We start from the raw sequence: 13356 nt of genomic DNA, 5'->3' as shown, positions 1-13356 counted from the left end.
ATTTAGAGGTGTTATGAGTTGCCGCAAATGGGGTGTCCCACTCTTGAAGGCATTATGCAACCCATGTATCAGGATGAGCAGATGCAGTACCTCTCATTTGGTCCACTGTTTTCAATGCTGTTTTTATTGCTATTTAATAACTACAGCTTCCGTAATTTGTGCCCCTATATATGGCACGCACTGTGATAACTTTGTCCTGTATGTGTTCTCATTTCGCCCTCAGAAGAATCTCAAGTGGGTGTTACTTTTAACTAACAGATGAGATGTGAGCCTGAAAGAAGGGAGCTGGGTAATGCCATGGTTGTAGGCAACCCGCAAACCTCACTGTCTTATTTCTCCTACAGCATGTCCATGGTAGGTGCATGTCCTTCACAGGATGGTGGATGTTGAGGCCTGAGGGATTCTAATTGAAATGACTTAGGGACCCTAACTAAAGGATCGTTCACCATGTAGAAATCAGTCAGTCACTGCCAGAGGGTAGGTGAGCCCTACAGGGTCTCAAGGTAGCAGCCAGATATTCTGGCCCAGAAATGACACATGCTACTCAACAACAATTTGGCCAACGCCAGTCACTGACATGTCCCCATTAAAATGGAGGCAGACAGGAAGGGCAGTTCTACGAAGATAGTGCCTGGAAGGGGAGAATGGGAACACGTGGCAAACAGCATCAAATGACTTCCTCATAGAGGAATGGAAACCCAGAGATATTAAGGACTTGCCTAAAGCCACATAGGCCCTCAGTGACAGAGCCCGGATTTGTATTCAGGCAGGTGTGAGGTCAAAGTCAGGGTCCTTTCTACTCCTTACTACATCAATATGCTAGTCTCTTAAAGGAAGTTCACATGTATTTATAATAAACGTTCCTTATTTCACTGGTGGAATTTTTCCTCCTTAATCATCTGACATGCCATAAACCTGATGGCATTGGTCAAAAATGCCAACACCGAAAAACCACAGGTGTTTTCTAAAGTGAATGTCTGGACATTTGAGTATCCTTTGTGTACAAGGATAAAAATTTAAAAAACAACCAGTGGTGGACAAAAAGGCTGCCCAATGCTCACTTACTTCAGAAAAAAACCCTATAAACTCATGTTTTTAGATCTTCTCATGGAAAAATATCAAAAGTGAGAGCGGATATTAAATTAAAATGGTAACAGATGAGATGAACATGAACAGTGCTTGAAAGGAAAATGTGCAGTGAGATCCAATTTTGTGTGGCGCTGCACTTACCAACAAGATTTGTAATGCAGCATCTGCAGCTTAGTCATAAAAGCATATAATACAGAATGTTAATACACATCCCTGCATGCACACGCACACATACACTCGCTCACAAACCACTTTACTTCCTCTGAGACAAGGGTGGTCCTTGGTGTCTGTCAGTGACCGCAGACATTCCAGTGGGTTCAGTTCAGTCTTCCTATACACAACATATTTCCAGAAAGCTATGTCTTCTGGATTAAGGAAAAGCCCCTCCTCATTTCTGTCACCACTGTTTGAAAAAGCCACCTCCTCTGGCATCATCTAAGCTGCAGGTTTAGCATTAGCCCACAGGGACATACTCAGCTCTGTCTGTAAGGACACGTACTAATGAAAAATGTCAATTTTACAAAATAAAATGTCAGTTTGTGCTGGTTTTCCAGAACCAGATTGTAAAACAGTTCTGTAGCCCAAAGTTGTCTGGGTTAAATAAATCCATGTAGGTAGAAATGCTTGAGATGGATCTATTCTCAAAAGTGCTTTTGATGGGAGCTGGTAGCATGGCTCAGATGGTAGAGTGCTTGCCTTGCAGGCATGGGGCTCTGAGTTTGGACACCAGTATTGGCAAAAACTAACTAAATAATACAAACAAAATGAATTTAGTTTAAAAAGTGGCTCTGTTGTTGATCCCAAATCTGGACGACACACATTCATTTAACAAATACTAATGAGGCTGTTAGCATATGCCAGTCCCTGCCAACGTGATTCCTTATCTGCACACCTTAGGACTCAAACAGATTTCTCCCTTCCGGTTCAAGGTGGCAATCTCTGCCTCACCCAAACACCTGGCTCCCACCCCAACAGGAGTGACTTGCATACTCTCTCACCCTGGCCCTGCTACTAGAAATCTGCCCATGAGACCTTAAATTTCAGCATTAAGGGAGAAACAGTGCAATCTCTGGAAGTGCACTCAGTGGATGGAGGCAGGCCTATAGGTGATGATGCATTATAGTTCTGCCATTTGCTCGGCTAAGAGATCCTGGGAGAAATACCTAATGTCTGTGAACTCCATATTCCTGATCATCGAGGGACTGGGGATATAGTTCTCCTGGGACTAGAATCCTAGAGAGTCTGCCCAACGCAGAGCAAATGCTGGTTGCCACTGGGCAAGTATTGATTCCCTTCTTACAGCATTCTCTCCCCTTCATAGCAGGGGTACTGTTGCCATGTACTCGGCAGCATGGCATGATGCAGGCAGAATTCCAAAATGGCACAGCAAGTAGCATAGGAACACACATGGTGTCATAAAGGAGACTGAGTTATTTCTTTGTGGAGCCTGAGAGTGAGAGGCACTAGCTGCTTTGTGATATTCCTGCTATCTCTTGCCTTTGATTCTGGCAGCATAACTGCGAGACAGATTTGCTGAGAGATGCAGGTGTTAAGTAAGTGGATGGGTGCCCACGTGTGTTTTGTCTTCCAAGTCTCAATCCAGCAGGTCCACCTGTGGCTTTTTATCATATGTCCACTGTCCTGTGTGATTCCCAGTAGAGGGCCTTGCCTGAGACTGTAGCTGTTGGCTAGGTCACTTTCACACCTTCCCCTCAGTGGTGTTATTTGTGAAGTAACGTTCATTCTCCACAATGAGTCTGACTCTTTCTGTAGTCTGTATACGGGCCATGTCCCCTGTCACCTACACCTAAGTATTTAATGTTTTCCTTTCGTTTGTGAACTTTGATGAAAATGACCTGGTTTCCTGGCATTGCCCAAGTGTCACCAATAAGTTTCTCTTTTTTTGTTGTTGTTTTTGTTTACCATTATGGACTCATGGTTCTTCAACACATTCATCAACTTCAAGTCCCTGCTGTTGGATTTTGAGCAGAGGAATGGCAAGATTTGACTTGTGCTTTAAAAAACACCACTCTTCCTGCTGTGTTGTAAATAGAGGCTGAGGGAGCAAGTGTAAAAGCAGAGATGCCCATTAGAAGGCAATATAATCCAGGAGATAGGTGTGGGGTAACTTGACCTGGGTGGTAATGGAAGAGGTGAGAAGTAGCCAGACACTGGGTGCATTTTGAATGGGGAGCCAAGAGAATTTCCTGACCCATTGCAGGTGGAGTGTGAGAGAATGAGAGTACTCCTGGCCACGTCCCAGTTTTTGAGGCTGAGCAAGTAGGATGCCTGGGTCAAATGCTTATACTCCCATTTATTTTCTCTTCCAGTGTGTACTCCTGACCAGGGAGTGTCTCAATGTTGTCCCGGGACTCTCCCGACAGTGGGTAACCAGGTGAAAGCAGTAACCCCTCAAGGAGTCATCTGAGGCATGGGCATTTATGGGTACCTTGTGAAGTGTGTAAGAGTGAGCCAGTTTTAATCCATATATGTGTCCATATGTGGAATGATTAATGCACAAAACGTGTAACCCGCAATCTTGGAGAACCTTAATTGTTAGATCCCAAGAAGAAGCTGTTTCCTGGCAGTCTACTTGCCTTTACCCCCAACGCCCCCACAAGTCCCTAATATTACCCTTTCTTGGTGACCAGTTTCAGTTGACCGTGATGAAAAGAAAACACCTTTAATGAGACTACCTAAGGTAGAGAGAATTGAGACTATCATATTTCTGTAGATGCAAAAACAACAAATGAAAAACTCCATTGCAGGTCTTGCCTCCTGGAGAATTAGATATGTCAGTTGAGACGGTGTTGGGGGAGGGAGGTGGGAGGATGGTGTCAAAATGCAAAAACCAATTCCTAGGAGTTGCTGGGTGAGATATAACCACTTTATAAACATTGCTGAGGCTACCTTATCCAATAAAGTAGATGTCAGAGCAAAGAAAATTAACGAGAGACAAAGAGAGGTGTTACATAATGATAAAAGGATCAGTCCACCAGGAAGATAGAGGGATCCTAAGTGAACTTTGAGATGCTCCAAAGAATCTCAAAGTGCATGAGGCAAAGTGCGTGGAGCTAAAGGGAGAAACAGCTAATATCACGGATGGAGATGTGGCCCAGTGGTGTAGTGCTGGCTCATCAGGTGCAAGGTTTGGGGTTCAATCTACAACACAGAGAGAGAGAGAGAGAGAGAGAGTAGGTGTGGGAGTGGGAAAGGGAGAGGGTAGAGAGAGAGAGGAGAGGGAGAGGAGAAGAGAGAGGGGAGAGAGAGAAGAAGGAGGAGGAGGAGGAAGACGGGGGGTGGGGAGGGAGGAAGGGAATGAACATTACACAGTGAGAGTTGATGCCTTCAACAACCCACTCTGTAGAATTACTGGAGAGAAAATCAGGAAGAATATAAAAGATAATATGGAATAAATAGAATACTCCGCCCAGCAACCACAGTGTAAGTGAAATCACGGAGTGTATTTTTTCTGATCATAACAGAATACAAAAAAAAAAAAAAAGAAAAGAAAAAAGAAAAAAATCACATACAGATGATAGGAAATCTCCAAATGTGAAGAAATTGTAATTGATGATTATCATTCCAGTTTGTGGTTCAGACCCTTGTTACAGAAGAGCTGAGTTTGGGAAGTTTCCTCTGGATAGTCCATGCTCAGTATTGTTGAGGGCACGGGTGGAGAAAAGGGACCAGTTTAGCAGACTATTGCATCAGTCCCGCCTGTCATTAAAGCTTCTACCACCAGGTAAAAGGATGCACAGTTTGCTGATTGCCCACAGAATCAGTTCTGTGCTGATTGAATTTGGAAGGCGTGAAAGAGGTTGGCCTCCCATCTATTGGTATAGTTGTTCGATTAGAGAAGTCTGAGAGAAAGCCAGATTCTGACAACATCCTGGTGTGTGGCTGGTGTCTAGTGTAACCCATAGGCATAAACACCCATGTTCTTTGTAAATCCTGTTCCACTTTTTAATAGGTTCAACATGGTTGCTTCCTCTTTGGAAGATATCTCCCCTGATTCTGCCACCCGTGAGATCAGGCTCTCATGTTTGGACAGGCAGAGGAGTTTGCTTTCTGGGATTTGTGTGATTGGTCCCTTGGGGGCAGGTTGGCATTTTGCCTGCCCTACCATGGTGTTAGCCAGTGATGTGGTCCATGGTAAGTGGACCGTGGGTGTGTCTTTAAACTTGTGTTGTTGTTGTTGTTCCCAATTTCAGAACACAGTGGTGACAGCAGTGTTCTTCAAGGAAGAAAGAGAAGTGGGAGATCTTTCCAGGGTAGTTTTGGCAGGAGGAATGGCCACTACGAGGAGAAGCATAACGGGTACATCCTCCCGCCTTCAAAACTGCAGGAGGATGATGGAAACGTGGAGATGAGGGATGTCCATGAGGACCCCAAAGTCAGATAGTAAGTGACCAGGCAGCCTGGTTTGGATGTAGCAGCCCTTAGGACTGTGCTACTCTTTCACTCTCTCTGGTCATCATCTTCTTTCACTTGGAAAAGAGACGAATGGTAGATGTGGAACACTGGTTGAGCAGTCCTAATTGTAGCCCTGGTATCAGTGAGGGAAGGGTGCTTAGAAGACTATGTTAGCGTTTATGGACACCCCCCCTTCTCTCCCTTCCACAGCAGTCCTTATGCCACCCAATGCAACAAGCAGAGAAGGAAATGGCGTAATGAAGGCAAAATCCATGTTGCTGTGTGGAGGGATACAAACCGTAGAGAGAGAGAGATGGAGCAGGACACTCAAGATGGAGCCATGCAGAGCTGGTTCAAGGTCACAGTGAGTGTCTTGGCAAAGTCTGCAGTAGGTAGAATGTTCTGAAACCTAAGACAAGGACTATCACATTCAGCACTGTAAGCTGGTTACTTGGAGAAGAACTTCTGAATGAAGGGAAAGAAGTTTAGGAAATCCGTATTTGGCACACAAAAAGGAACCATGTCAGTGGTCCCGTTAGAAGTTCTTTAAAGCCAGCTAGAAGGTCGGGAAAGAACACTTGGTTGGGGCTGTTCTCCATCCTAATTCCATGCTCTCTCTTTTCTTTGTTTCTCTTCTCTCCTATCCCTTCTTTTTCCTCCTTAGATCCCCTTTGGGAGAAAGTATGACAAGACATGGCTAATGAATTCAATCCAGAGACATTGCATTGTGCCCTTCACCCCCATCGACGTAAGAGGGGATGGTGAAGCAGGATGAGTGGGCACAGGGGAGGGGGAGAGGCCAGGCTCAGCAGGGGCCATTGGCCTCTAACACCGTCGTTTCTGCCTTCCACTGTCTGTAGTTCCACTATGACAAAAATCGGGCCCGGTTCTTTGTCCAGGATGCTAGGGCTGCCTCTGCATTGAAGGATGTCAGCTACCGGATTTGTAATGAACAGGGCCGAAAGGTGTGTGCTGGAGGCATTCATTCTCTGTACCTAGTCATGGGGTGGGAGGACAGGCCAGTGGCTGGTTGCCATCTTTGGGATTAGAGTTCCTGCTACTTAACCTGACCTCTGCTTCCTGCAGATACTTCTCACTGTCATTCCTTCTTCTATACCTTACTCTGTGCAGAATAAGTTCACAGCAGAACAAATGGAGCAGCTAAAGGTAATGGAAACTGAAATCACGTTGTGTGCCCATGTCCCAGACCCATCTCTCCTTCCCCCACTCCCTGAGGTTTCTGTCACCATGACCCCCTGCAGCTCAGAGCCATTCTCTCCATCTCTGTCTGTGCAGCTGACCATGAAAAAACGATATGATGTCTCCCAGCAATCCCTGGACCTCCAGAAGCTCCGCTTTGACCCAGGTATGGCTGACCATGGTAATTTTGGGGCATGTCAGGGCATAGGGGGTCTGCCTGGGAGAAAGACCAGTTACAGACAGCAACTTGGTGGAGGGGTCATTGCTGGCACTGGTCCAGCAAGATCCCTCTCAGCCTTCTGATTTCCCCTCTCTTGGATTCCCGAAGACTTGAAGGGCCAAAAAATTGACATGGTCCTGAATCGAAGATACTGCATGTTTGCCACTCTGCAGATCATTCAAAGGAATTTCCCTGAGGTGAGGCCTTAGTCCCAGTGCTGGTGCTTGAATATCGGGATGGAAGGGATGGGGTGCAGGGCGGCTTTGTCTCTGAGGCTCTCGGTAGCACCCATTGCTCTAACTCTTCCTGCCCAAAAGCTGTCATCCTTGAACTTGTGCAACAACAAACTGTATGGGCTGGATGGCCTGTCCGATGTGGTAGAGAAGGCTCCCCAAGTCAAGATCCTGAACCTCTCCAAAAACCAGGTGAGAAGGGGGAACCACCTGAAATTTGGGTTGAGGGCAGGTGATGGTGCACACCGGGGTGATGGCACGAGGCAGACAAAGGTACCTGAGGGTGAGGGTGGGGACGTTGAGTGCAGGCCCCAGGTGTCTCTCTTTCCCCGGGACTCCTTTACTGGTTCCCTCCCGGTCTTTCTTAGCTGAAGTCGGCCTTGGAATTGAACAAGCTGAAAGGGATGAAGCTGGAAGAGCTGTGGTTAGAAGGGAACCCCTTTTGCAGGATCTTCCTGGACCAATCTGTCTATGTAAGGTAGATAATGCCTAGTAATAATGCCCGTCCACTCTCCTGATCCTGAGGCCCCCGGGAGCCTGAGATGCCCCTGATGGACCCCCTCTAAGGGAGGAGGCAGCCATGGTCCTCTGGGAGGACCACAGGCCCCGCCCTCTTACCGTTTTGGGTCCTCAGCCATGCTCACAGGTATCCTTTCCTTCTGACCTGCCCCACATTTCACCTGAGGTGGGTTTCCCACCTCTGCGCATGCGGCCTCCTCCAGCATGCCCTCCTGTGCCTCTCACAGATGGGGCTGGCCTTCCTCCCCTGTCCTGAGAAGGGCCTTATTTCCTGTCCCCCAAAATTTCTCCCCCTGTGCCCGCCGTCTCAGGGTGGCATAGAGGCTGTGCTGCCCCATGCTGAGGGCCTCAGCCCTGATTGGCTGTTTTTATGACATCCGTTGCTGTGGGTCATTGCTGGGGGCTCTGCCATCCTTGGGGAGAAACCTGGGTTCCCTGGACCAAAGATTCAGAAGTGGGCCACCACCGGTGAGCAGAGGGCTTCTGGAAACAGGAGCAGAAGGCAGAGGGCAGAGAAGGCTGAGAACAGAAAAGCAGGCCTCTCGGGGACACTGCCCCTCACTCCCTCCACATCACATCGACCTCCCTGGTCCCTCAGAGGAGCCCTGGAGAGCCAGAGAGAAGTATGATTCCTTGGGCAAGGCCCTCACACACACAGGCGCAGGTGCACAGGGAGCTGTACTCAGGGGAGAAATCAGTGACCGTAAGAGAGGCCACAGACTTTCCATCCCATGCTGAGCTGGGGCCTGACCCTTCACTCCTTCTGGTCCCAGGGGATGGCTCTTGCCCCCAGGGAAGCTCCATTTCCCATGCCCAGCTCAGACTCTGCTCACACTGGGGACAAAGGCCTGCATCCAGTGGAGCCCAGCCCAACTGGTGTATGTTATCATTCCTGCCTCAGGACCCAGGACTAGAAAGGGTGGGTGGGAGGTGAAGGAGAGGACTATAGCAAGGGAGTCATACTCTTCTTTGTTCCCCTCTTTCCTCCAGCATCAGGGTGAGTAGAGCCTCTTACTCCTCCCTTTGTGTTTCTTCCTCTTTCTCTTTTGTCTCTAGTTTCCTGTGCCCCCCCCCCAATTTCTCCCTACCCTACATTTTCTCTCTTTCTGTTGCCATCCTCCTGCCTTGCCCTCCCTGGCCTCCTGGGCCTTGCCTAACTCACCTCACTATCCCGGCATCCCAGGAGACATGGAAAGGCCTGGCTTTGGGTACTCAGAGAGGTGGCAGAGCCCTGGGCTCCCACCACCCTATTCCCTGCTCTCTCCAGCCCTTCCATGGAGGGGTTGGGAGGCACAGGGAAGGAAATCCTGGAACCTGGGCCCCCACTGGGGTTTCTTGTGGCCCTGCTGAAGGAGGTCAGGGCAGTGTAGGTGAGGGCTACCGAAGGGGAAGGAGAGGGAAGAGAGCAAGAGGGAGAGCCACTGTGAGAAAGGCTGGGCAACCCTGAAATGTCAATCGTGCCTTTTGGTTTTTGGTGTCTGGACAGTGCCATCCGGGATTGTTTCCCCACGTTGTTACGCCTGGTAAGTACCTACCTTTGTCACAGTCTCCTCCTCCTCACATACGTGACCTCCTCACCTGCCCCCAAGAAGCCCTTTGTTTCTTGCCTAGCTTGCATGTTTGCGTCAGACCGTCATCCATTGTAGATGATGCAGGTTCCTGAAAAAGACACGAATGTTCTTTCTGGCAAACGTCCTTAAGCACTCTCCCACAGAGACTCACAGGCCCGCAAAGGTTGCATATAACAGTAGAGAGTTCCAGGGCTCTGCCATGCAGACCCCTGCTGTAATCTCGCCTGTGGTAGTTCCACGGCCATTTCACACCTGGCCTCTGGGCTTTGCTCTCCCTTGGGCCTCCTCATCTCCTGGGTCACCCAGTGCCAATTCCATGGTCTACACTGCTAACTTCCTCTTCCCTTCCTTAGGATGGCCAGGAGTTATCCCCACCAGTTGCCATTGACATCGATGCTCCTGTGTTAATAAATCCCTACAAGGTGAGACAGAAGGACCAAGAGAGATTTGTGGTGTTCTGCGGAGGCATTATCAGCCCCATAATCTAAATAATGACGTTTTATTCCAGGAAGGGTATGGGGGATCTGAGTCCCTAAAGAATATAGTTCTGCGATTCCTGCAAGAGTAAGTGCCCCTGAGACCAAGAGGAAGGGGAGAGCTGGGGTGGACTAGGCTGCCTTAGCACTGGCCTATTCATAGATTTTTCTGGTCTCATTTGGGGCACAGACCTGTCCTCTTCCACCCATCCCACCCCTGCAGGTATTACTTGACCTATGACTATGGAGATCGACGGAGTCTCCTCAGTGTTTACCACGATGAGGCCTGCTTCTCATTGACCATTCCCTTCAATCCCAGCGATCCAGACCCGTGAGTATCTCAGCTCAGACTCTTGTCTGGAGCAGTGTGCCCCACCCCACCAGCAGGCACAGGTGAGCTCTTGGGATACCCGCACAGTCTGGACCACAGCCTCTTGTTCCCCTTTTTCTCCTAGGAACAGCTTGTGTGACTACTTCAAGCACAGCAGGAATATGAAGAATCTCAAGGATTCCTGTGTGTGATGGAGAAGACTGGGCAGGGAAATGGAGTGTGAAGGGGGCAATCACGGGGGCCCAAGGCCAGGGTGTGTCAGCCCCCTCATCTTTGTTTCTCTTCCCTTCTACAGTCTTGCAGGAGCAGCTGCTGAAGCACAAGAAACTTGATATTGTGGACTCCCTCAGTGTATTGCCCAAAACTCAGCATGACTTCAGTTCCTTTTTCATGGACATGTGGCTCCAGATGGTGAGCACTTGCTTCTTCCCTGGGACAGGCTCAGAAAGCTAGAGTTGGGTAAGAGGTTAAGCAGGATCCTGAGCTCTTGTGTTCTTCCCTTTCAGGAAACGATGCTCTGCTTTTCTGTCAATGGGGTGTTCAAGGAAGGTGAGTCTCTGTAGAATCCCTCTCCAGATCCTCTGGTGCTCCCTCCCCTGATTGGGCATGCTCCCTCCCCCCAAATCTCTCCCAGCTTCCCTGATTCTAGTGCCTTTCCTTCTGATTGTTCCACCTCTGTTCTGCTGCCCGCACTGTGCCCACAAACCATCCCGGTCTGACTTAGGCCCTTGTCTGTCTGCCCCATAGCTCAGGTGTTAGGAACGCAGGCTGTGGGGTTTGATGGCTCTCACCCCGGTTCCATACTCTGTGATCTTGGACCAGTTATTTAACCTCTCCATTTCCCCATTTACAAAGTGAGGCTAATAATACCCAATCTCTTGTACCACTGTGGAATTCGATGAAGTGAGCATTTGAAGTGATTTTCACAGGACCCAACATAATGACGGGGAACCAATCACTGGGGTTGGATTATTTCTATTGTTGCCCTCAAATTACCACCATGCCCTCCTGTGCCCAATTATCTGTGTCTGGCCCCCTGCGGTATAAGACTCTGAGTGGGAAATGCAGCTTGAGCATGTAAAGCATGTGCAACTCTAAGGACGTATTGTTTGTTGTCCTTGAAGTGGAAGGAAAGTCCCAGGGATGTGTTCGTGCCTTCACGCGGACCTTCATTGCTACCCCTGGCAGCAATTCAAGGTAAGTACTGTGCTGTGGGTGGAAACCCCAATCCCAGTCTGGGGCCAGTGGTGTGTGAATGTGGTGATGTTGTCCTCGGGGTATTCTCAGTATTGTGGAAGGTCAGCAGGTATATCCAAGTGGTTAAGAGGAAGGAGCTCTGGAGTTGGAATACCAGTTTTCCTTGACAGCAGCACACTCACTGCCTGTCACCTTGGTCAAATTACTTGACCTCTCTGTGAGTCAGTCTTCTTCTGAAAACGAGGATAAGAGTATCCACGTGTCCTCACGTTGTTGGGTAGGATAAATGCATGTAAAGCATGTGTAGATTAAATCTACAAATCCAGTGAAACTGATAGACAATCTCTCCCAAAGTGGAACTTCCGGGTCCCAGCCAAGGAATCTAGAAGGCAGGTAAAATAGGGATACAAAAGGAACTCAGTTGCTGAGTGGCGGTGGTTAAAAAGGATCCTGTTTTTGGTTGTGGGGAGTTGTCTTCCTGCCCAGTCATTCCAGGGACTGTTTTTCCTACAGTCTATGCATCGTGAATGACCAGCTGTTTGTGAGGAACGCCAACCCTGATGAGATCCGGAGAGTTTGCCCCATCCCGTTGCCCACAATCTGCTCCAGCTCCAAGCCCACCCTCTCTCAAGAGCAGCAGCAAATGGTGCAGGCTTTTTCCGTCCAGTCTGGGATGAAAGTCGAGTGGTCCCAGAAGTGAGTGCTGGTATACGTGTGAGAGGAGGTGGGGCGGGGTGGGGGGCGTGCAGGTGAGACAGCTGGAAGATGAATGACGAAAACTCACAGGAGATTTAGGAAAAATAACTGGGCAGATATTTTGTTTCCCTGAAAAAGGGGCCCATGAAAAAAATGTCATACTGTTATACCGGTGCATGTGCAGAATTTTAAAAATCGTATAATGCTCAAATGACATTACCTTCTGTATGGAGAATCCAAAAGAATCTATCAAACAAACCAAGAGAAACTAATAAACAAGTTCAGCAAGGTTGTAGAATATAAGAGCAATGTACAAAATCATACATGTTTCCACGAACTTGCTATGAACAACCCGAAAATGAATTTAAGAAATCAAGTCCATTTATAATAGCATCAAAAAGAGTAAGACACTTAGGAACAAATGTAGCAAAAGAAGCTCAAATCTCATACTCTGCAAAAAAATGTGATTGAAAACAAAAAGATTGAAGAAGACCTAAGTAAATGGAAAAACATCTCATGTTCATGGATGAACCTTGAAAACATTGTGCCAAGTGAAAGAAGCCAGTCACAAATGATGGCAGGTCTTAGGATTCCCTTTATATGAAATGTCCAGAATAGGCAGGTCCACAGAGACTGAAATCAGAGTGGAGGTTCCAGGGTCTGTGATCACTGGGGAGTGATCTCTGATAGCTATGGGTTTTCTTTTTGAGGTGATAAAAATGTTTTGGAATTAGATAGGTGGGGTGGTTGTACAATCTTGTGTCTATACTAGAAAACCACTGAGTTGTATGCCTTCAGATAGTAAATGTGATGTGTGTCTTATATTTCAACTTAAAATTGATTGGGAAATTTTTATTTCTGAATTTCCTTTTGTTATTTTCTTGAGCATCTTTTTGAAAATCAGTGCATTTTTAAGCTCCTTCACTGTTTTGAACACCTCTGTTCTTCTGCTTTGGATTTGACTATGCATGAATGTCAGTGACAGACGTTTTGGTTTCCACAAGGTCTTTCTTCTTCATTACGATGGTGCTCATCCTGGCCATGTGTCCCAGCAAATGAGTAGCACAGGTTAAGTGGTGATTAGTGCTTAACCTGTGTTAGTAATGGAGATCACCCGATTAGTGCTTCTGTCCTGTGTTAGTAATGGAGATCACCTGTTCTTCTCCCACCACAGGTGCCTTGAGGACAATGAATGGAACTACACCAGAGCAGGTCAGATCTTCACTACGCTCCAGGTGAGGTCTGGGAATCAAGTGGGTGAAAGATGGGTGTCTCTGGGGCTTTGGGAAAATGGAAGCCGGGTGGGCTGGGGATGGAACTCGGGGCAACCGGCTCTTCTCACATCCCAATTCCTTCCCTCCAGACTGAGGGCAAGATCCCAGAGGAGGCCTTCACAAAAATGCCCTAA

At 47.9% G+C, this 13356-nt stretch overlaps 1 protein-coding gene across 1 annotated transcript; it reads left to right on the top strand.

The window, feature by feature from the left end:
• Window positions 1-5458: 5458 nt before the first annotated feature.
• On the top strand, window positions 5459-13356 carry LOC109680830 (nuclear RNA export factor 2). Its single transcript, XM_074062237.1, has 20 exons — window positions 5459-5493; window positions 5716-5869; window positions 6170-6253; window positions 6366-6470; window positions 6592-6672; window positions 6802-6871; window positions 7034-7122; window positions 7243-7350; window positions 7527-7636; window positions 9164-9200; window positions 9602-9670; window positions 9757-9812; window positions 9948-10055; window positions 10180-10238; window positions 10351-10466; window positions 10562-10604; window positions 11180-11252; window positions 11766-11948; window positions 13123-13183; window positions 13312-13356. The coding sequence occupies exons 1-20, from the start codon at window positions 5459-5461 to the stop codon at window positions 13354-13356; spliced, it is 1686 nt and encodes a 561-aa protein (XP_073918338.1).

The sequence above is a fragment of the Castor canadensis genome, chromosome X (assembly GCF_047511655.1).
Source record: "Castor canadensis chromosome X, mCasCan1.hap1v2, whole genome shotgun sequence".
In the NCBI taxonomy this organism is placed as follows: domain Eukaryota; kingdom Metazoa; phylum Chordata; class Mammalia; order Rodentia; family Castoridae; genus Castor; species Castor canadensis.
The sequence above is the reverse complement of the archived record's forward strand: the minus strand, read 5'-3'. Positions and strand labels throughout refer to the sequence as shown.